This window comes from Rana temporaria, chromosome 5 (genome assembly GCF_905171775.1).
Source record: "Rana temporaria chromosome 5, aRanTem1.1, whole genome shotgun sequence".
NCBI classification, from domain to species: Eukaryota; Metazoa; Chordata; class Amphibia; order Anura; family Ranidae; genus Rana; species Rana temporaria.
This window is the reverse complement of record NC_053493.1, coordinates 300,959,513-300,984,448: the sequence shown is the minus strand read 5'-3', so window position 1 is coordinate 300,984,448 and position 24,936 is coordinate 300,959,513. Positions and strand designations below refer to the sequence as shown.

The 24,936-nt window shown below is 40.3% G+C and overlaps 1 protein-coding gene across 2 annotated transcripts in view; it reads right to left on the bottom strand.

Annotated features, from left to right (window-relative positions):
* The window catches only part of GREB1L (GREB1 like retinoic acid receptor coactivator), a 161,394-nt gene that overhangs the window by 26,215 nt on the left and 110,243 nt on the right, over positions 1–24,936 (bottom strand). The window contains exons 17-28 of one of the 2 annotated variants that reach the window (XM_040354049.1): positions 23,154–23,282; positions 21,364–21,498; positions 18,082–18,279; positions 16,672–16,852; positions 14,950–15,142; positions 14,519–14,652; positions 14,067–14,406; positions 12,365–12,480; positions 8,071–8,315; positions 7,121–7,677; positions 4,002–4,104; positions 2,610–2,756 (exon numbers count right to left, since the gene is read on the bottom strand). In XM_040354049.1, the coding sequence (XP_040209983.1) occupies positions 2,610–2,756; positions 4,002–4,104; positions 7,121–7,677; positions 8,071–8,315; positions 12,365–12,480; positions 14,067–14,406; positions 14,519–14,652; positions 14,950–15,142; positions 16,672–16,852; positions 18,082–18,279; positions 21,364–21,498; positions 23,154–23,282 (2,478 nt within the window). The remainder of the gene's footprint in view (positions 1–2,609; positions 2,757–4,001; positions 4,105–7,120; positions 7,678–8,070; positions 8,316–12,364; positions 12,481–14,066; positions 14,407–14,518; positions 14,653–14,949; positions 15,143–16,671; positions 16,853–18,081; positions 18,280–21,363; positions 21,499–23,153; positions 23,283–24,936) is intronic. The other variant, XM_040354050.1, reaches the window with a different exon arrangement.

The following is a 24,936-nucleotide window of genomic DNA, read 5'->3' as shown; positions in this document are numbered from 1 at the left end:
TTCCCCCCACAAATAGAGCTGTCTTTTGGCGGTATTTTATCACCTCTGCGGTTTTTATTTTTTGCGCTATAAACAAAAATAGAGTGACAATTTTGAAAATAATTCAATATTTTTTACTTTTTGCTATAATAAATATCTCCAAAAAATATATATATAAAAAAAAAAAATGTTTTCCTCAGTTTAGGCCGATATACGTATTCTACATATTCTTGGTAAAAAAAAAAAAATCACAATAAGCGTTTATGGATTGGTTTTCGCAAAAGTTATAGCGTCTTCAAAATAGGGGTAGTTTTACAGCATTTTTATTTTATTTTTTTACTAGCAATAGCGGCGATCAGCGATTTTTATCATGACTGTTAAGATTCCATAAATAAGTGTAGAAGCCTGGCACGATCAAACACTTGACGGTGCAATGGATAGAAGACTGAACCTCAAATGACACCACTAACACACGTGTGCCACCACCATAAGAATTTCCTGCTTACCAGAAGGCAAGCTGTATGAAGCCTGTAAAAAAATCTCACTGCGAGTCTAAAATGAACTCCAACTCGCAATGGTAGACAGAACAGTGGACTGGATGGACTCAATACATCAGGCAAACCAGGAAACCAGCAATCGTATCCCCAGAAATTAGAGAACACTCACAGTGTAATACAGACTATGTATGAGGGTTTATTAATTAAAAATACACTTACACAAACGAGGATAAAAAATCGTCTATAAAAAGAAAAGAGCCGGCCGGCATGCAGACACTCGTCCACGAGCGAGGACGTCAGCCTCCCTGGGAAATTTTTTATGGTGGTGGTGGCACACGTGTGTTAATGGTGTCATTATTTGAGGTTCACTCTTCTATCCATTGCACCGTCAAGTGTTGGGTCACGCAAGGTTTCTACAATTATTTATGGACTCTTAGATTAATTTTTACAACTTTATAAATTTGTGTTTGATTCACATCACTGCCACCGATTTATATTTTAAGGTGCGCCCTTTTTTTTTTTTTGCCTGTAAACGCTCATTTTGAGAGGAGATTTGAGCAAAGAAAAAAATGTAAAACCTTGTAAATGCCTGCATATGCAAGTTAATGTATTCAATTGCCCAGAATGAATTCATATCTGGCCAGTAGAATGCATTTACGTTCAAAACGCCATACGCACAAATTCTGGCAGAAAAGAAATGCTGCTTTTTTCATAAGAGCGTGTGATTAGAAGTACTGGGGGGGGGGGGGTGATGGAGTGACTCCATCCCAAGGGGTCTGGCCAGGACCCATAACAGACAATGTGTGCGCTGTAATCTTTTGTTCTGTTTGTATGGTTTTATAGCAGCAATGTGATGCATAGTTAGGGTTTGTCTGTTACACATGGTCCTAACCAGACCCCTTGGGATGGATCACTCCCCACCAGTACTTCTAATCAGTGTCCACCTGAGTTATAGGGAGTCCTTTTAGTTCTCAACCATGGGAGAAATACTCTCCCCTTTATGGGAGAAGTGGGATCTTTCATTCTATGAATAGTGTAGGACCCACTGAAAATGGGGTACTTGGACACAGTAGTGGGCTTAAGCACTGTATGGCCATATGGTGTAACCAAATCCCCATATTTGCTTTTTATGTTCTGGTGCTTTAAATAGCCTTGTAGAATTTATATAAAATGTTTGTATGTGTGCGCTGTAATCTTTTGTTCTGCATGAGGTTTAGGGCCCTTTGACACTGGCGTACTGATCGGGTTCGCCTATCAGATTTTCAGCCAGATCTGATCAGTCCCTCCATTATTCTCTATGGAGCGGCACATGTAAAACGCACCTGTCCATTTACACCCGCCATCATCCAATCCAATAAAAACAGACGGATGGGGAGCCACCTCCCATACATCTAGCGGATCGGGTTGGATGACAGTGGGGTTACACAGACAGGTGGTCCGTTTACATCTGACCACCCATAGAGGAGAATGGGCTTTGTCTGCGTTCACTCTGCATAATTAGAGCAGACATAGACCAGCCATCCACCTGCTCAGCGGGGATCAGCAGGGTGGAGTCCACTATGTGTGAAAGGGGCCTAAAGGCTTCTGCTCGAGTTGACATGCAATTGATCTAAAATTATGTAAAAAAAGGTTTTGGGGGGGGGGGGATAATACAACCTCGGTTTTAGCAATGATTACAATGTAACAAAGTATAAATGCCGTATTTTCTCTGTTGGCATAGAATGAGAATCTGTTCTCGGGCTACTTGGTTAGCTTTGACAAAAACCTGAAGATTTGGCCGACAGCATTTGTAAAGCTATTACTGAAAAAAATATCTTCGAAGAAGCAGATACTCCTGGAATGTTGCAGTCCTTGTATGGATATATCATTTGAGCAGTTGGCAGTATAAGCAGTTCACAATCTCCCCTAATGACTGCTCCAGAACTGGATCAATATGGCAAAAAAACATGTTATTTTATATTATATTTGCATCACATTACTTGAAAATAGTTCTTTAATAACCTTTTTTAGCTTACATTTTTTAGGACAAGTATATTTGGCACATAGACTCTTTAATTCAAATATACAGTAAGCAGGTCATATTGGCACAGTTACAGATTTTGTTTCAAAATGGCAACATTAATAGAAATATACCTTGCTTGACTTGTGAACTGTGTACAGTGTAGAGTGGACTGGTTTTCCGATATTTTGGATCATGTACTGTGACATCAAACGGGATTTTGCTGAACACTTCAATATCTGGCCACAGCTCTGTTGTCGGCTCCTCCGGTCCTCCTTCAACTGCAAGAGAAGAAAGTATAACATATTTCTGCATGATGGATGCCAACTGAGGGCAACAAATCGGGCATTACTACTTTCAAGCAGATTAATGTAATAAAGCCGTCATGATAGATCATTAAAAGCTATTAATAAAAAACAGTTATAGCCTCTGTCAAAGGGGGTAACACCTACTGTTTGAGACTACCATGTCTAGTAAAATCCCCTTTCGTCATAAGTCACTGGCCCAGAACAAGAATGTAGCTAGTGAAGTGTTTGGATCAGTGGCGTCCTGACCATTAGGGGCGCACAGGAGCCGCGCCCCCCCCATCCATGCATTCCTACCCCCTAATCTACACGTGGGGCACCGAACGCATGGATTCCAATGAATTTTTTTTTAAGCATGCGATTAGAGTCAGAAGCTCCAATAGGCTTCAAAAAAGGGTGAGCTTGGGGCACAGATAACTGTGCCCAGAGCCCACCCAGTTGTGTGACAATAGCAAATTAATATTAGCTATTGTCAGACTGATTCGCCTCTCGGCCAATCAGGAAGCAGGTCCTGAGACCCATCACCAGATCGGATGAAAGGACAGGCGATCCTATTGGCCGCCTAGGAGGGAGGAGACACATGCAATGTGGTGATGCATGGAAAGCGATGCGTGCCTTGGCGGGGTAAATCGTTTTCTGCTGCCTCCCCTCCCAAAAAAAAAAAAATTCTGATAAACACACATACTCATTCTGGTCAGTTACTCACACTGTATTGCAGAAAAGACACAGACCAAAGGCTCTCACTGCCAACAAGTCAACATTGGCAGCCCCAAAATTTTTATGCTGACCAATTTTTATGTCAACCTTTGAAATATCAATTTAAAAGAAAGCCAGGTTTTAATCATGAAATATCAATGTAACACATTCTGCAATCTGATAGTTACACTGTACATTTAATGACCTAATATTATGTACATAGTCATACACCCGATAAAGATACTAAAGCCGGTCAAAGATAGATCAAATCTCATGCCGGTTTAGCATGCACTGGCCGAGATTCCAACCATCTATAGGGTGGCCGATTGTAGTCAAGTTGATCAATTGGGTACAACCAGCATGTTGTAGCCGCTAGCATCACTGGGTTCTTCCAGTAGCGACAGCCGTCCGCGCACCCCCACCACCACCACAACACAATAGCTCCGTGGCTGTAGGAAGGAAAATCGCATCATCTGTGGCCTGCTTTAGTTGTTCTGATACATTTTAAATTACAAAGAAGCATACCTTTGTTGATCTCTTCCTCGTCGTAGACATCGACCTCTAAAAGCCGAATCAGCATGCGATATAGTATTCTAAGAAACTGCAGGTAAGCACCAGTCTTTCCTACCTTTAAAATAAAGGACATGTTAGCATAAATACTATAGATTTACTGAAAGAAAAGATTTAAATGAAAACTTGTTCAGAAGACCATTAAACACAGACAACCCAAAACTATACTTTCATAGCAAGAAAGCATTCTCAAAACAAATCAAATTACATCTCCTTAAAATACCAGAGACTCCTACATGTCTACCAGACAGCACAGCAGGAGACTTCTTAGCACCTTGTTCTGCGCCTCCAGTAGTCTGACCGCTGCTGGTTAGGGGGATCTCCAGAGGTTGATATCAAGGCAGATTCAGTTCAAGTGTGCATCTAAAAATCTATTTATTTTTAAAGCCAAAAAGTTTGGGCACATAAAAACAGTAATGAATGCTGTTATGTACTCAATATAAAATATTGATGATTTTAATTAGACAAAGTATTCAAATCTGGCTTGGCTTCAGCCTCTTGTAGCGCCCTGTACAGTAGACCATAGACTGGATTGGGAGCGACAGCATTAAGAGCCAGTCTGGTGTGATGCATGTACATTGGCATAATAGGAGCATGCTGACAGGAGGAGAGCCAGTGTTGCCAACCGTCCGTATTTTTACGGACAGTTCGTAAAAACTGGCACTCCCCCCCCCCCCCCCCCTGTTCCTAAATGTCCGTGGTTGCGGGAATGTGCCAGTAAAAATAGCCGAGATCGGTTCGGATTGGAACTGCGCATGGAGATTGGAGGCAGGGGGTGATTGGAGGCAGGGGGTGATGGTGGCTGCAGTGGCACCGCAGAGAGGGATAGTGGCACCGCAGAGGTTGGTGGATGGAGACAGGGGTTGTTGGTGGCACCTCAGAGGGGGATGGAGGCAGGGGGCTAGGGGGAGATTGTGGCACCGCAGAGGGGGGTGAAGGCAGGGGGTGTTGGTGGCAGACGGGGATGGAGGCAGGGTGTGATGTGACTAAATAATTTGCCAATATGTTTTTTTACCTTAATATCTACCTTAAATCACATTGCTGTTTCCCTAGCGTACTTGTTTGTAGCCTAAATACTGAAATTTGCACCTAAAAATTTAATTTAGTAACTTTTGTGAAATGCCAGTAAAAACCGTGGCTGCGCCAGTAAATTTTGGGTGTCGTGCCAGTAAATTTCAATCTGGTAGGTTGGCAACACTGAGGAGAGCGAGCAGAGGGATGAGCTCAAAAGTCTACTGCTGCTTCATCACTGTCAAGTCACAGGCTGAAAGAGGGGAGGCCACCTAGCTGTATGACTGATTGCAACAAGTATGGTCACAAATTCTTAAAATCGTTTGTCCACTGTTAAATGCAGTCATTATGTTTACTTAAAGTGGATGTAAACCCAATTCATGAACTTTGAGCTGGGCACATATCTTCAGTATTTTGTTATCTCTCTATGTCGCCAAGTCTCATAGCTCTCTCATGAACAATATTAACTTTCTAAACAGTATATAAATGTGAAGGCAGCAGATATACATGTAAAACCTATGTAGGGAGATTTGGTTCATATCTGTGTATCATCTTAGGCTGTTCACTTCACTGTATGGAGGGTTTGCATCCACTTTAATTCAATGGGCTCCCAACACAACGCAATGATTCTATCCTACCTCTGCACAAAACTGGTCTACAATTTCAGACGCAATAGTAAGATGTTAATTGCATGCAGAGAAATCCGATTTTTTAAGTTGTATATCACGAGGAAACAAAGAACTAAACATTTGGCAGGTAAAAACGCTCCTATGGCTATAATGGTGTATTTAATGGTTTGTCGGGAGACAAGCTTTAAAAGGAATACACAAATGCATTGGGTTTTGGTTTTTACATTCACCTAGGAGTTCAGCTTTAAGAGGATAGAGACTATTATTTTAAGTATCAAGCATGTGTTGGAAGTTGGGCATTGGGATAGTACATGGGGGGGTGTGTGTGTATGACAGTCTCAAAGCAGAGCATAGCTGCTCTTTCCCATACTCACAGTGCAGTTTTTGAGCTTTCCCAACTGAAAGTGATCATTGGGAATGCAAACTGAAAGCAGTGTTTATTGCATTCATTTCTCGGCTATGAGCCAGAATGCTTGTTACCAAATACACCTTGCATGCCTTTTCATTGGTTGGTTTAAGGACAAGAAACACTTTGCAAAAAATGAAGAAACTAGCATGAATGCACACAGCCAGCAGTAACTAATAGGGATAGCATGGATTCACAATGATTCTATAGCGTAAATCTGTCCATGGTTATAAGCCATGAAAAAGATAATCAAATATTTTAGCATACTCAGGAACTATATACTGTATTTAAACAGACATTCTTTTGGTAGCATGTCAGCATCCTATCACCGCAGGCTAATTTTATGTATTTACTGATTCTGACAATTAAACATGCATTACTGAAATCATAATTTCTATAGCAAAACATGCATCTCTGCCCCATTGGTTATGCTATTGTCTAATCATAGAATATACCAGGTGTCTCCAAACTTTTTAAACAAAGGGCCAAGTTTACTGTCCTTTAGGGGCGGTGTCCTCCCCTGACTTTAGGGCTGCCAGAGCGTGGCCAGCAGAAGTAGAAACTGTACTGACATCAGCGCAAGTAAACAATGCCCCATCTCTGGTATTGGGAGGAGGAATAGTGCCCCATTGATGGTGCCAGTGGCAGAAAGTGTTCCCAGTGTTAGCGGGAGGAAAAGCACACCATTGTTGGGATCAGTGGGAACAACAATGCTCAATTATTTAGGGAAGAAATAGTGCCACATTCATGGTGTCAGTGGGGAGGAAAGGTGTCCCAAGGGCCAGATAAAGACACGCAAAGGGCCACTTCCGGCCCCCGGCCACAGTTTGGAGACCCCTGGAATATACCATAAACAAAATCATTCACTCTACACAGAAGTTCATATCTCCTATACACATTATCCTAAAGGGAAATGTGTTCCTGCTTATTCATCCAGGTGTAGGAGTTATTTCCTCCATGACTTAATAAAAGAAAAAAAAAGGAGGATTGGACTGAATCCCATCCCAAAGAATCAGAAGGTTAATGACCTGCGATGGACCATTCAGAAGAAGACGGCGTGGATGAACAGTCCTTGTACCCAAATGCTCACTGGGGTTTACAAAGTCAGCATGGTGCTGCCTGGCTGTTGTCCACTGTCGATAGTAAAGCGATTGCTCATCACTGCTTAAGTCTTTGGTTATTGAAGGCCTGAGTGATCTCAACCAGCTCACATCAGCATGGGGTAAGAGTGAAACGGTAGAGAGTGTCTGTCCATTTTTATGTGTAGCCAGGAGATTGTAAGTAGCTCGTGAGAGAACCACAATGCGTGGCATTGTTAAACTCAAAGTCCTGCTCTTTCTTCCTGATTGGTGTGTCCATTGAAGAGTTTGTGTTGAAGAAGTGGAGGAGAATTTTGAAGTTGTGCTGCTGGCCATTTGTGCTCCAAGAGCGTCACATTCATTTTTTATTTCACTGGCTGTAGAATTGGGGTAAGTGACTTCATCCAGAGAGCTGTTCGCTACATTTGAAGAGTCAGCGTTTAATGACGGTCTCTGTATTTCTTCAGCTGTGCTTGATGAACTGACTCCATTTTCTGCTATGGAACCTGTGCCGAAAGAAAACAAACAAGATTAAAACCCTTTAAATTACAAAATCCTCTTTACTTGCTTTAACAGCTTTTCAGATGGTAGTTAGCCATTACAGTGCATCTTTTCTGTTGTCATTTTATTATTGGTCTTCATTTTATACCTCTATAAAAAAAAAATTGTGTGTTTACTTTTGTACAAATTAGATAATTATAAAAAATAAAAAAAAGGTAAAAGGGAGAGGGGATCATTGTTTGAAGATTTGGGGGGGGGGGGGGCTAGCTAGTAGATTTACTGAAATTTTTCTCAGACATTGGAAAAGAAAGACAAAACATGGCAAAAAAAAAAAAGCCAAGTCCATAACACTGGAAGTGTCACAAAACATATCCATCCTTCACACAAAATGTACTAACCCGACGTCCCAGTGACTGCACTCCCATTACTCTGTGGTCTGTCGAGGTCAATAAACAGATCATCAGAATCATTTGCAATGCTGTTAGCCTTGTCAACTTCCTTGTCACTGAGGTCCAAGGCAGTCATTGGTTCTCGAATAACATCCCTTGATACATAACCGCAAGCTATGCCTATTTCTTGCTCCAACGCTGTCCGTGTTAGGAAACTTGAGTCGATTAGTCGGAGGTCACAGTGCTTCAAGGATCTAGAACACAGAAGAGGCTTCTTGTGAACACGGCGGTTAGAGAATATGCATAGAGGCTTTCAACACTTTTTTTTTTTTTAGTCAGGACTATTATACCGTCTTCTATCCAGCTAGCAGGTGGAACTTTAGCGTGCATTTAACATCATTAGCATTATTATTTTGCACTGTGTAAAGTCCCTTGTTTAGGGAACTCAAAGCTGGCTACCCATAATACAATTTTCTTATTCAATTTCCTTTAGATTTACCTTTAACTATGTAGCACAAGGACCTGGTTGATGCCATACAAATTCAAAGTGTTTAGGTTCGACCTCCTTATATGGTTTTTGGAAAATCTAAAGTAAAATGTACAAGAAAATTGTATAACATACGGCCAGCCTAAGCCATGAAAGCAGTGACTCGTCCCTCATCAGACGTTGGAGATTTCCATCAGATAAATGGGAGCTGCAAAGCAAACTGGTCTGCTCTGCTGTCTATAGCTAAGACATAATGCTCTGAAAGCCCTCTAATGCATTAAATGTCTATCTGTAAAACAAAGACTGTATATAGACAATTAAACAGAAGCTTAAAGACTTGTGAACTTTGCCTCAACTACTCTACCTTTTGCACAATATACTGTTTGGTGATTCCACTAAAGAAATTTCATGTCATTAACACTATATTCTGATCTCTCTTATGGCGAGATAACCCTCCCATGATTAAGTTGGAACATCTGTAACGGTCAAAGGATGGGGAAGGTGTAGCTCTTCCGAACCCCTGGCTATATTACCTAGAAGCTGAATTGCAGCACATCATTAAAGGCATGGTACCATCCTTAACTGCAAGTGTGGGGTCTAAGAGCTGGTTAGGTACAGTCATTATACATTTCACAAAAACCCCGATGGCAGTCCTGGGAGTCCCAGCTATGATCTATATATATAATATATATATATATTAACCTATTAACCTATCACAAAAGCTGCAACTCAAAGTCAAATACACACAAATACAATAACACAAGGAGCTGCGCTCACAAACCATATATCTAAATAATTTTTTTTAAAAAGGCATGTGAAACTAAAAAGTGCAAGTGGATAATTATAGTAAAAAAAAAAAAAAAAGTCTGAAAAATAAAAAATGAAACAATAAAAAATATTTTATATTAAATGATTAATGATATCTAATAAAGTCACCGAAGAGACCGTCACCATATTGTGTTGATACAATCACTCACCTATTTTTTCTTTGAGGACTTTTCAGGACTGTTTATTAGAAATATTTTTTATTGTTTCATTTTTTTATTTTTCAGACTTTGTCACTATAATTATCTACTTGCACTTTGGTTTCATATGCCATTTTTTTTTATTTAGAGCTATGGCTTGCGAGCGTAGCTCCTTATGTCATTTAAATAGTACCTACCCTGAATTAGCCAAAATGCAGTATGTTGGTAGATGGCAGACACATGGTATGACTTGCTTATAAAATCAAATTTTTCAAAAATGTACACTGGTACTCTTATATACTCTGCAGTCCCAATACAATCTCCAGCACAATATGCAATCTGCAGCTTAAACATGCTGCGTTATCCCAGAGGCCCTTTACCACATGGCATCTCTCTGTGCTGTATAATTTGGCCCTCTCTATCACCTGAAATACCGGGCTGATCCTGCCAGTTTCTGCCATCCCCTATGTAAACTGACCATGTTTAATCATGGCTGCAGAGCCCTGACACCATGGTCAGTTTACGGGCCTCCGTCATCCACAGCTTTCATGTCCTCCTTGCTCCCTGCCTGTTGGCTCCTGTGTCAGGGCAAATCCCCCTCCTGCTGCTGAAATAACTTTGAATACTTTACATTATCCGCTTTGTCTCCTAAAGATATGTCCCGTGTCTTTTATTTATATAAAAACACAGACGATTATACATCATTTCAAAGCAGAGCTCGGCGAACACGTGACCCGCTGGCTGTCTACTCCTACCCTGACTGAAGTCAGTGGTGAATATCATCCCCGCCCACTGCATATGTCAGATAGGGGGAGGAGAGAGCTGGCGGGCCACGTGAGCAGCGCATAGAAATTAGGTATAATCATATTTTTTTTACAACACAGACACAAGGCGACATATCCTTAGTAGACAGAGCGGATTATGTTAAGTCCTTAGAGTGGGTTAACCATTTTAATGCAGTATACCACCACAGCTAAGGGTGTTCTCTTGATGGTACGCTCTACTTTTAAACACATGCTTCGAGGATTACACATGTAGGGCCCTGGTAAGCTGGGATAAGGACATGGGTGCTTTAGGGCCAGACCAGTAGGAGGAGGCATTGTAGTCTATCCAGATGAGCTCCTTGAACACATCTCAGAGACTTCCCCAATCATATACTGTATACTATTACACTACACCTTCTCCAAATTCTATACTATGGGTCTACTGCAGAACCCTACCTGCAGTAGATGCAGCAGGGACAACGGCGACTTAATATATATATTCTGGCGTTGCTCCAAGCTGCACAGATATTGGGCAACAGTCACTAGTGCTCATAATGGTGAATTTATAATGGATATTAAACAAGATCCCAAACAGTGTATATGTATACTTAAGGACAAAAGGTCTCAGAGACACATACCAGAGAGACCATCTCTAGAGCATTATTTCAAGCCTTTAAACTCATTACCACTGGAAATCAGAACATCCTCCAGCTCCAGAGGAGTGGCTACGTATAATATGCACAACCTTTAGATATGAACGCCTGATTTATCAACAGCAAGGCTGCCCCAATATATTTGAAATTTGAGAACGAGATATTTTTCTGAACACTCCCGCTTTTGCCCCATTTGATTTGGTGTCTCAGAGACTAATGTAGCGGTTACCATGATCAACCTATGTTCTTAAAGTGAAGCTTCACCCAGAAGGATAAATGCCTCCTCCCCTCCTCTGCTGTTACATTTGGTACCTTTTTGGGGGGGGGGAAGCGGGTACCTGGTTTTGACAGTTACCCGCTGCCACTTCTGGCCGAGTTCGCCACCACAAACTCAGCTGGAAGTTTGGCCCCCTTCCTCCATTCACCGCAGCCGGCTCAATCACAGAGTGCAGTGTGATTTGTGCATGTGCAGTAAGGAACCAGCTGTGAAGCCGCAAGGCTGGTGGCGGTAGCACCTGATGAAGATACTTCTGGATCCCTGGACAGGCAAGTATCCTAATATTAAAAGTCAGCAGCTACAGTATTTGTAGCTGCTGACCTAATTTTTCCTGCAGGAGCCTGGAGCTCCTTTTTAAACTAAAGGATGTTTATTCTACCCTTATGGTTTGACATCTTAACTGTTTGAGAATAATATTCGCAATTGAAGTTGGACTAGGTAGTCTATTCTTGTGTGCTGTAAACAATGTCACTGATGCCTGTACATTCAGGAATTTTGTAAACTTTGTACTTATCAATAAATTTCTTTTAAGTTCACAAGACTTTTTGAAATAAATAATAATACAAAAAAAAAACACAACAGATACAAATAAACTATTTTATGAATTTAAAAAAAAAAAAAAAAACTCCCTTCCTTTTTCCCCACATCCATTTCCCAAGTGCTGAGCGGGATAGGCATTTTAAAAGTGTTTGGAGTCAGGTAAATTTAAAATATAGTATGTGAGCGGGCAGTCAGCCATTACAGTATATTATCTAAGTTGTCAGTTAAATATAGGGTTTCTTGTGTCTATAGCAGGCACATAAAAAAATAAAAAATAAAAGTTGGATGCAGACTGAAATAGAAAGATATGTTTTTTTCCCCCCAGAACCTTATTACAAAAGAATTCTGTAGCAAGCATGTACCGTACATCAAGTTTTAACAATCACAGCGGTACACTAAACCTAAAATGGGAACTGCAGTCACGGACCTTCTGGCTTTGATTTTTTTCTGACAATAGCATGCAAATCAGAATTTAGAGTGAAGTTAAACGTTTTTATCTGCATACAATTTAAGCTAGAGAATGAGAATGACAGCTAGGAAAATAGCTGTTGCAAAATTAAAAATCAGAAAGGAAACATTTCCATTAAAACAGGAGTTGAATGAAATAACCAAAGCACCTAGGAAAGGTTTCTCCAAGAGGGTCCTTGCCGGTAAGAACTACAATACAAGGTAGGCCTTCGAGGTCTTTGAATGTTCTAGGAACCCAGTCTTCTTGTTCACATCCACTCCATATCTTCAAACAAAAACACAAAAGAAATATTGTATTTAAACTGCAACAAAGAAACATTTCAATACCCATCCAATAGGAGGCATTTCAGAGCAATACAAGTCATTGCTTTCTTTTCTAGGAATAATAAATGTTAAATATGCAGAAATAGTTTAAAAAAAAAACAGCATAAGGTTTTATAAATACATTTTAAACTACTAGTGTATAAGGTAGTATTTAAACAGATCCAGGCTCTCTTTTCGGGGCAAGTTGCATTAATACCTGGACTTTCTAAATTTTCATTTTAAAAACTGACTCGCAAAGTTTTTTCCAGTATGTTGAGGCATCAATATTGTGCTTCTACGTCTACAAGCAAGGGAAAAGCTAGTATTACACATGCATCAATGGAAAGCCAACTGTCACCAGAAACCTCAAGTTATTAAGCTGGTTTTGGCAAGAACACACATATCTAGTATTGGCACTACATACTTTTTTATCCCTCTAATCATCCACCTTAAATAGTGGACTAACAAGAAAGCATGGGAGAGGACAGAAGGGTTCTCAACACAGCTATATAATGTTAAAAATTGCAAATTTAGGAGTTCCCCAGGATCAAGGGCTGCTGGACCTACATTTTATTGCTTAACCCAGTTTAGTGACATATTCCAGAGAATTAACTAAACTTCCTGTACCATTATAATGGCATGAGCAACATTAACAGAGCAGATAGACCTGTTTTAGGTCTATCTGCGCCACTTAACCCAGTTTCTATTTTAGAGAAAAATAAAAACTGGTGCTGGGTCTGCACCCGATTAACAGAAGTAATACGGCAGTTTCATATAGAAAGCAGAAGACTCACATCACTATCTCTACCTATGCAGTGATTACACAGCATGAGCAGAGATGGCACATGGTTGACAACCTCCTTTTCCATCTGCTCTGAGGTGAGTAGGGACAGTTGTGAGATTGGAGCATGCAGCTGCATCTCTCCATTCAGTTTGTCACAGCCAGAGAACAGATTGTTATTAATAAAAGGGCTTGCACCCCTTTGCCAATTAGGAGAAGCATCTGCTCCGTGTTCCAAATATAGTTAAGGGTAGGTGAAAGGATTGCCCGATATCCAATAAAAAGCAGAGTAAAGGTGAATGTATAATTGTTTTATTGAAAGAAGCAACAAATGACCAAGCCAACCTGTTTCGGGGGAACAGAGACTCCTCCTTCAGGGTTGTTGCTATGTGCTAATGGTGAGTGGGGGATATATCCCAAACTGGTGTGTCTATGACACCAGAATCAAAATGGTTGCGTTTTATTCTTGTAGAGGCAGCATGGTTTTACATATAAAACATCTACATTAAACTATTTTTAAAGAAATTGTTATATTGTAATCATAAGCATTTATTCTGGGATTTTTTTTCTTTTCAGGCCCATGCAAAACCGCCTCTTGATATCAAAGTCCAGATGGGCATAAGGTCAACAGAGAACAGTCACCCTCATGACCTCGGTCTGAGAAGTGAGGAGATGCTAGGAAAAACAGAGCTTTGGGTAAAAGGTTTATGACCATAGTAGAATCTGTACCCAATATGTTTTGACTATGGTCTGAGAATTTCTCTTACCTTTAATCTAGTGACAAAGTGCTTGGCAACAGACAGTTCAGAAGCAGGATTACCAAGGAGCACTTCAAAGCGATACTGCAACCCTAGTTTGTCTCGCACTTCCTGCAGTCGCTCCTTTGCCAACATTGCCAACTGTACCGATGGCACCCGGATTATGAGCATGTGTCCCTGGGCACTTTTGTCTTTCGCCGGGAAGCTAAGCAGGTCATCCACAATGCTAAGTGTCTCTGGTGTGGTGTGGTCTCTGAGCGAGGTCATGGTGGTTAAAGCAATAAGAGCTTCAGAATACTGCTGAATAAGAAGGTAGCATCGAATTACCATGCTGTGAAGCCTTGGGTACCTACAAGGAAAGAGAATGGTAATTTGACAGAACAAGGTGCCAGATTACAATAAATGAATGTACGACATTCAAAGGGGGATGAATCTTGGAAAAAAATAAAAATAAACGTTACCTTTCCAGAAGTGTGTTGACCATTTTTTCAAATGTTTCATCACATCTCAATAAAGGACTTGTAATACCCCACTGTAGAGATTTGCTGTACTCATTAATGCCAAAGTAAACCATTTCCTCTCCAGTTACACACTCCTAAGTCACAAAAAGCACAACAAACACAGAATTTGTTAACATTTTTAAAGGCCAAACGTATAAATACAGTAAAAGACAACACAATTCCCACTAGTGCCTTCATTGTCACCTTACTCATGTAACCAATGTCATAAAATTGACTTTTTCAGATTTGAATTAGTAACAATAACAGTGTTTGTTAAGCCACATGTTTGAGCTGAACGCCATAATGCAAGATAGTATAAGAGACATTTGGAAAATATATATATATTTTATGAAAAAATGAAATCAAAGGATATAGGATATAAAATTCCTTACTACCATGTCAGACTGAATCCAGTGCACCTCATTGTTGGGGCTGATCTTGGACTGCTGTGTCTGTAAAGCATATGGAAATGCACTGACTTGCAGCACTATGAGATTTAGGGCTTCCTGCAATTCATGACAATTCACAATCCGGTCAGAAAGGCCCTGAGAGGAATCTCCATGAGACAAAGTTCCTGACATAGCACTAGAAAGGAAAACATGATGTCAGAATACACATTTTGCATATATGAGTGGGCAGAAAAATTTGCTCCAGGGGCGCAAGAGTGCAATTGTGTACCTAAATGCCCTGACCTCTAACCTCTTGCTAATCATACATCTAATCTTTACACTTAACCCTACCCTCACCAAAATCGCAATTAAACACACACACACACACACACTCTTTATCCAAAACCAAAAAATAACCCCCAACATTTAGCCTGTATTTTATATTTAGTCCCCTTTCACACGGACGGTTGTTTTGCCGCAGTTAAAAGCATGTAAATGTTCTGTGAAATTCAAGGCTCCGGGCACTGCAATTAGCTGCATTTGTACATTGCGATTACATGCGGCCACGTTTAGCTGCGGTAGCCATTCCCATAGCAACCCTTTTTATTTTTTTTTATTATAATGTGCTTCCTGTTCTTTTTTTCTCACGCTTCTATATGCAGTTGACACAAAAGACTGTGATTACCTGCGGTTATGTGCATATATCGCTCCTGGATGCATTCAATTCAATTTTTTCTATTCACACCAAACCGCATGTAACGAAATCGCAGCTAAACGCTGTGTGTGAATGGGGCCATAGGAAAGCACTGTGTGCTTTTAGCTGCAGTAGAAAACTAGAAAATCCGCAGCTAAAAGCACCATTCTATCCTTCCGTGGGAAAGGGGCCTTAAGTGCTTAAAATGAAAATATAGCCCAAGCTGCAATATTCCTTCTATTCAGTGCTGTCCCCTGCAGTGCCTCCTGCCGCAGGTTTTGCACTTTTTACCTTTTGATATGGTCATGCCCTGCCATTCAAGGCTATTGGTCGCAGGTGGTTCCCTACATGATTAAATAGGCTCTCCTCCCAAATCCGGACATTGACAAGCATCTCCACATTTCCCTGCAAGAAACCCTTTTTGTGGCTAGAATTTTTATTGCTAGGGTTGGGACGGGATTCACCCCGGACAGTCCAGAATTGGATGTCTGCTGTCAACCTGACACTGCCATACAACTTATCTACATTCATAGAGTGTTCCCAGCTAAATATCATACGACCTGGGACAAATGGCTAGACCATACCTCCACATGCATAGATGAGTATTCTGTGTTACGCATGTGTCTACTTCATGTGTACATTACCTTCTGCATTTACTTAATTTATACTACCATGAGTCACAAACTATCAACTGGTATTATTGCAGACTGTCTGTATGCTATTGTAATACTGAACTGTATGGTTATAGGTACTACACATTGTTATTTTTTAATGGTTTGCCTTGTACGCAAACAGTTATGCTTTTTTACACAGATTTTATGTTTCTATATGGGAATCATCCACCCTTTTGGTTTTCCCTTTGTAATGGTACTTAATGCACGTTTTTTATTTTTTTTTCACATCTCTTTCCAATAAAGAATTTTGTAAAAAAAATGTAGCGCAAAAGCTTGTATAAAAGCTTGCAATGCCATAAGATCCTACCAGCAACCCAGGGCAGATGTGTACATATGTTTGTCAATTAGTGCACTTACCTGGTTAAATCTACATGACTATCATCATGGATAAGAACGTAGAGTGTATATGGATTTTGTTTCACTTTTTTTATAAACGCATCAAATTTGGTTTGAAAATCTCCATCTAGTCGAAGCACATACTTTTCTGCTCGCTGAGGTGCAAATGCCAATTCCTCTAAACCCAAATCAGTCAACACACCTACCAAAAGAATTTATAAAAATATCACAAGGTCTGAAGAAATAATATCAATACATAAAGCATTTGTTTACTATCAAACAATTGGGGGGAAAAAATGTACACCCTCTCTTCCCACAATGCACTGCTTGGTGCCAGAGTGGTTAAATGACAGGTTCCAGATGTCATGAAGGTGTGAAGGGTGCGTGCATAGCTTGTGTGAGAGTGTCTGCTTATGACACAAGATTTTGTAGTATTCAAATCAGGGTGACAGGGTAGAGTGTCAAGTAAATCTTAAGGATCCCTTACAAGTACATTGAACCCGTTAATTTGCCCAGTATGCATCCATTTTCTTGTGTCTTTATACAGGCAGAAAATTCTTCTGTTTTTCTACCACTCTACGTTCTTTTCTTTTGTTTTCTCTTCACCCCAGCCTTCCTTCATCTCATCTACAATTTGGGCAGTTTTTTTCCCCCCAGTGACTGGATCTACACCATCCCTGGTCTATAGAAAGGGAGTCCATAGCAACTTTCCCCCGGGTTGCCACTTCATAGATAGTCTACACGGACTAGGACTCTTCTATTCCCTCTTTGTATCACAATTTTACTCACCTGATGCTTACTATTGTATTTTGCCCAATGGTTTATGTATTACCATCATTGTTGTCTGTCATGGAAACTGACCTTTTGTTATTTTTTATAATAATATATATATGTCATACTGAAATTATCTATTTTATTACTTTTGGGCAGCCTATTTTTTTTCCTTCTGTAGTTTTAGCTCCCATGCGTCACCCAGGGGTTATAAACCGGATTGTGCCTTTTATACAAGATCAGTACCCTTAACTTCTTACTTATTCTTAGTTGTTACGCAGACCCTGACCCTTGAGCCTTCATACACCCAAACTCCTTGCCTTCTCCTTGGGAGGACATGTGGCGGGGGGTGCAAAGGAAAGTCAAGCAAGACAGCTTATGTGGACTACCAGTAAAGTTAACCTGCTGCTTCGGCATGCATGGGAAAACCACTGGTTCACCTAACACAAAACTAACACCCACAACAACAGACTTGCCAAAAGCTACCATTCCCATGCTGAGCTCTAATACCAACTAGATCTCAACAATTAAAAAATATGACTTGCAGGTGGGTAAAGGTCAAAAATTTCAACAGAGCTGCCGCAGAAAAGGAGGATCAAACCTTTTATTGCCATTGTAACATTTCACCTATTTGTTAGTAGAAAGTAATCTTTATCTTACCAGACAGTCTAATCCTTTGAATAGTTTGCTGTACCAGTATTTCTGAGCGAGGAACAACAATGAGGAAATCCACCTTGCTGAACCGTCCTAGATCCAGACTTTGACTGCCGCTGTCTGCAATTGCACACACCTGGGAGAGGAGCTTCCGAGCAACCATCAGTTGAGACTGGTATATTTGGAAGTTATCAGTGTTACAACCTAGAACCCAGAAAAAAAAAATGTTCCATGAGATTTAAAGAAAGACTAAGTCACAGATGCATATACTCTTATTTGGCTTGGTTGTACAGCCTTCAGGCAGTAAAGAACAGTCAATGCGGCTTTCCAAGCTCTTGTTTAAAGTACATATAAAACTCATTTAATCTTTAACTTGTCAATATAATTCTGAAAGACATTTTTAATCTTTCAAAAAAAAAAAAAAATGTATGGTTGTTTTGCCATGAAAGTCCTTGTTAAGGCATTTGATGTCACAGGGTGACAAGGCTCTGTCCCTGTCCAATGTCTTTCCTATGTTGTCACCCTGTCACATTTAACCTCTGGTTAAAAGTATAAGGGCCAGTTCACACCATAGAAACAGAGATCGGAGGTGTTCCAGATGCTTTTTTGCATGCATTTTCTTTGGTGCGTTGTTGATGCATTCCAGTGCATTTTCTCCCCTCTTTTCCTTAACCCTAAAATAAGGACATGTGTGTTCCAGTGTGTTTTTGATGCTTTTTACAGCGTTCCAGTACAGTCCAGTGAAGGAAAAATGTAGCACGTTCTACTTTTTTTTCTTGGAACTGGAACGCACTGGAACTGCAAGCACTGGTGTAAACTATGCCATTAAAAACAAGATAACCTACTTTCCATGCAGAAAACAAAAACGCCCTGGGACTGCATGTGCTATAAAAAGCCAATTTGCTTATGATACGTGGAGATTTGGCAAAATAAATTGCATCCAGTTAGGGTTAACAACTACTAGAACACAACTTTTTCTGTGACTGCTAGTTTTATAGTGTCCAGTGTCTCTCAACTGTCCAGACATTGGGATGGATTGGGGCTTTTGTTTATGTCTTACGTTAGCACATGTGAACCAAACAACTCAGGTCCCTTCTGGGCCAGATCCACAAAAGGGATACGACGGCGATCCACAGAATCAGTTTCCAATAGATAGGGAGAAGATCCGACATGTGTAAGGGACTTACACTGTCGGATCTTAGGATGCAATACCTCGGCCGCCGCTGGGGGCATTTCTCGTCGAAATGCCGCTTCGGGTATGCAAATTAGCACTTACGGAGATCCACAAAGCTTTTACGCTTCGTTTTTTCTCCGTAAGTATTAGTTTGCAAACGCAAAATTAGGGCTGTTTTTACAAGGCCTAAACTGTTTAGGCCTTGTAAAAGTAGACCCTTCTATCCCGCGTCGCCGTCTTTTTTTTTTTCAAATTTTTTTTTTTCCCGCCGCAACTCGTATTTTTTTTTTACGCCCGTCGCGATTGTCAAAACCCGGCGCAACGTAAAACCGCGCAAAGCACGTCGGGAAAATGACGTCGTGAGCATGCGCAGTACGTCCGGCGCGGGAGCGCGCCTTATTTAAATGGGACTCGCCCCATTTGAATAGGAACGCCTTGCGCCGTCCGGATTTAAGATACACAGCCGAAAATTTCTAGGTAAGTGCTTTGTGGATCGGGCACTTAGGTAGAAATTTTGCGGCAGTGTAACTTAAATGGGAATATTTAAGTTACGGCGGCTGGCTGTGGATCTGGCCCTCTGCTCTTTTCACTCTTGGCGGAAGAACTGTGGCAGATGCACATTTTTACAGGGAGACAGACAATTGCCTGCAGATGTGATTGCCTATTGCAGAGAAGTTGGGAATAAAAAGTTATGTTTAGCTTTTGCACTGGGGATAGGGGGAAAAAATGCTATTCTCATCTAGAACAACAGGCTTTGGTTACTATAGTTATCCAACCATTTAACCGCATGATTTTTATTTCAATTATTCTGGCACAGTTTAATCATTATTTTGATAGGTGTGCTAGGAAAACCACAATGAATCATGACCCTCAATAAAATGTTATAAATAAAATGTTGTTATCAGAAGTACACGGCTGATTGCAATATCCACCAATTCCCAGGTTAAAAGGTTGATGATGACGTTTTTTGAATTAACTAAGTGTAATAAAACAAGCCAGAAGAAACACAACAGACATAATATTATAAAATTGCAGAAACTGAATAATCACATTTCATTGCTTGCACAAGTGGCAAGTTACAAGCTGATATAAATTTACTAGGAGCCTGTTGATTTAGTAACTCACACTGCTAGCGGACAGAAATGTTGATGCAACTATATACACTGGGCTCTGGCATTGCCCAATATTTGCTTGTAGACATCAACAGTTCTGGGTCTGAACCATTTGTTATCCCATATTTCCCAGCTTATTGGAACATCTTACAGTTCAATGAATATTCCCTGCTCTCCTTTAAAATGGCAATTAACTCTTCTCAAACACATGTTGCAATTACATGCCAGCCAAGTTGGCATAAAGTTGTGGTGGTCCAAATTCTCTGACTGTATAACCCCAATTCCCAAAAAAGTTGGGACACTGTAAAATCTACATAAAAACAGAAAACGGCAATGATTTGCAAATCTCAAACCCATATTTTATTCACAAAAGAAAATAGAAAACATTTCAATTGGTTGGCCTCATGCACACTGAATGTTTTTACAGCTGCTGTTTTTGGCTTCAGACATTTTTTTTCTGAAATTAATAAACTCCACAGCATGTTATCCTAGGCGTGTCCATGCAACACATAGGCTGTTATCAGCATTTTTTTGTATGGGCGTTTTCCAGCTGGAAAAAACCCCAGAATTAGTGGGTTTTGAGAGGAGTTTTTCAGCTGTAAAAATGCTTCAACTCTGCAAAAAGCTGAAAACGGGTTAAAAAAAAAAAAAAAAACACCACAAAAAAGAAACTTGTCTATTTGGCGTTTATGCCATTAGCTTTTATGGGAGTATAGTTTTGTTTTTGTTTTTTTAAGCAAAAGCTGAAAAATGCTACAGCCAAAAAAATGCTGTTAACTGCCACTACAAAAACGCTGTAATACTCAGACCCCTGAAGTGGCCACCCGTGCACTGCGGTGGACTGATAGTTATACACCAAGTCGATGAATATATATAACTGATTGCTAATACCAATAAACAGAAGAAAAAAAACATTAAAGGACTACAAGAAAATAAAGAGAGCAGTAACATCAGCAGTAAATAAACGTGCCAGTCTGATGGAGGTAATTCCGTAATATCTACCTCTGCCTTGTGCAGGAATCATGCAGGCCGCTTCCTGGGAAGAGATGCATTCTTTCACATCGCCATGAAAAGGAATGATTACATTATCTCCCCTCTTCCTCTGAATTCTTTCCAGCAATCTGTCCAAGTCATCACCTAGGAAATATACAGGGAACAATGTGTAAAAGCCAAATTATTAAAACACAAACCGTATATACCAGTGTAAGTCACCATGGGTACCAGTTTTACCAGGACTGCCCCCTCTTTAATAAACTACACATTTTAGGATTTCACTGTAAAGCTTACTTGGTAGACCAGAGAAATTTTAACATCTGACATGAGCTTATTTGGCATTAAAGGAGTTCTCCAAGCTAAAACTTTTAACCCCCGCTGTGCCCGGGCTGTAAAACTATACAAAATAAACTTTCACTTACCGGCCTACGATCCCCCGTTGTTCCGATATCGCCGTCCCGTTCTCCGGTCCCGGTCTGTTCCACTTCCTGCGGGTCGGTGACTCGCCTATCAGCGGCCGCAGCAATGTCCCGTCGCGGCCACTGATAGGCTGAGCGCACTGTGAGTCACCGACCCGCAGGAAGTGGAAGAGACCGGGACCGGAGAACGGGACGGCGATATCGGAACAACGGGGGATCGTAGGCAGGTAAGTGAAAGTTTATTTTGTATAGTTTTACAGCCCGGGCACAGCGGGGGTTAAAAGTTTTAGCTTGGAGAACTCCTTTAACTTTAAATTGGTAAAAATTAATACATATTTTGAAAAAACAAACAAAAAACAAATACAACTTTTTAAGACAAAACAAGGCTTTCTTTTGGTGATAGTTTTGTTTTTATTTTATTTTATTTCGTTACTTTTTTCAATGCAATGTCAACCGTAGACAAAAAAAAAAAAATGTAAAAAGCATAATCTTATTCTCAAACTTGTTGGTTTTTAATAACACTAAAATATGCTTCTGGAGTGCAAAGTGCAAATTAAATTTTTATTTTATTTGATAAAATGTAGTCTTATTTAACCTAGCAGGATTAACCGTCAGCTTACCCTCAACAACTCTAATATCTCCTCCTTGTTCCCTTAGCTGTTATTTCTGTAATTTTTATGCACCCATTATTTAAACTTTGTTTTGTTTATTTTTTAGGTGTCACACTCACATTAAAAATAAAGAGCAAACAAAGTAATAATTCAATAACTGCTGTATGACATAGTAACTTCTGGCTGTCTTTTTGACAGCCAGGAACTGCCAGAAATAGTTTTGAAGGGAGCAGCAGAAGGGGAGAACAGCAAACTATGTATGACCTGTGTAATTTACATTTTTGGGGGGGTATGTAGCATGTCCAATGTCCTCAACTTGTTAAAGAAGCCCTGATAAATTGCCATTATAAAATACAGCTATAAATTGTCAGAAGTAAACCCTTAGGCTTCATGTACACGGGATGCTGTTCAACCTCTCCTGAACAATTTAACTTGACAGCTAAAAATCAGTGTCTAAAAACTGCATTTTAGCCGCGTTTACGTCTAGAAGCAGTTGAAAAAACGAAATGCTGCTAAAAACACAAGTTGCCGTGTTAAGCCGCGTTTGGCCCAGAACGCATTTTTTGGGTTCAAGAAAAAGCCTCTAAACACAACGGCCTAGAAAAAACTATAAATGAACCAGTGTACATGTACTGATAAGATAACAGAGGAAAGTTCAGGAGCAGTTGAAAAAAATGCCCAATTGCTTCTAAACGTCCGTTTACCAGCAGCAGTGTACATGAGGCCTTACGTTCATGAAAATTGAGGCGACATACTTATTACTGCTTACCTGTGGATGTGTTCTTAAAATGGGAGGCCAAGAAGCTAACTTTCCCTGTGATAAGCTCATAACTGATCTCTTTCAAAAACTCACTGGTTGTCAGCATGCTCTCTGCCAGAACCCGGGATTGATATTTACCTATAAAAATAAATAATTGAAGATAAGGATCACAATCAATTGTACTACCAACTTACTAAAACACAGTATATTTCCAGCTGCCTTGGGTAAATTTGAATGGTCTTCCAAAGTAAACAAAAAGGAACACCTAACTGGTACAATTCTTTCTAGCATAAGTCATGGTGCCATGACATTTAAATATAAATGAAGGTCATGTGCTAAGCAAAAGTCTGTCGATATCTAGTCTTGTGTGTCTGTGAGCTGTTAGTGCTGTTGCATAACTTGACCCAGTCTGATGACATTATCATGGCAGTAATACCAGATCTATGACACAATTTTGGACCAGTGTTATTTAGTATGCTTTGAGAAAGACATGTAATGATTCGGGTGTGACAAACTCATTGGATCCCTAAATAGTTCTAACACAATGCTTTAATTTAAGCAGCACAATAATTTAAAAACAGTACATGTATATTTAAACTAGATCATCTCTTGTAAATGTATCCAGACAAGTCAAGCACGTTTCAAATTAATGCCTTAAACCCTCCCTTTATCTTGTGGTACTGAGCTGTAATCGGAAAAAAGGTCTACCAAGTAATTCACTCATTTCCTGAAAAAGTTGTAGACCATGTAGAGAAGAATCAAAAACACCATCCCTGGATTTACTGCAACTACTGTGCACAATCTTTTGAGAGCCATTTACTGGCTGGCAGGGACGGGCAAGTAGCATATGAATGGGTGTTGGACAAGCCAGCTTTCAGATAAAGGGATAAATCCCTTTAGGTTTTTAAAATTTGCATACATCTTCATACTAAACCAAAATTATTTTATTTATTTTTTAAATAAAGTTTAAAAAGGTCCCATACATCCTGCCCTATACAACAGACTCAGATCATCCTAAGGCAGTTTTTCTTTACCTTAATGCATTCTATCTGGGTGTCCAGCGTTGTGCATAAGAGCAGCAGCTCTCCCAATTCACTCTCTCCTCTATGGCTCACACAGCAGACTGTGATTGACAGCCAATGGCTGTCAATCACAGTCAGTTAGCCAATGAGGAGAGAGCAGAGGTGGGGCAAAGCCACGCTGTGTGAATGGACAGTGTCCATTTACAGGAGCGTGGCTCAGGAGTGAGCCTGCTCGAGTACCCCATTCTGTCAAAACAGCCAACTCGTCGAAATCTCCAACCACGCCACTTCCTTGACTCCCCAGCATCAGTAATTTAACATTTGGACAACCTGGCTATTTTGCCAACATCACCAGCGTATACACTAAGGTACCCGACGAGTTGGCTGTTGTGATAGAACAGCGGCTAAGGAGGAACTAGCGGGCCGACTAAAAATTTCCACTCATTATATCGTCTACCAAAGTGTATACGCTGCCGGTGTTGTGTCAAAATAGCCAACTTGTCCAAATGTCCAATTACTGATACTGGAGAGTCACAAGAAGTGACGTAATTGGAGACTGACGAGATGGCTGTTTTGACAGAAAACCTCCATAGCAAGAAGCTATGGTGGGGGGGGGTGGTTTAGAGGGAGGAGCCAGGACAGCCAGCTGGGGACCCAAAAAGAAGAGGATCAGGGCTGCTCTGTGCAAAACCATATTTTTTTTTTTTAAATAATAAACAACCTTTAGAATCTTTTATTTGTATGTAAAAATCAATTACATTGTATAGATA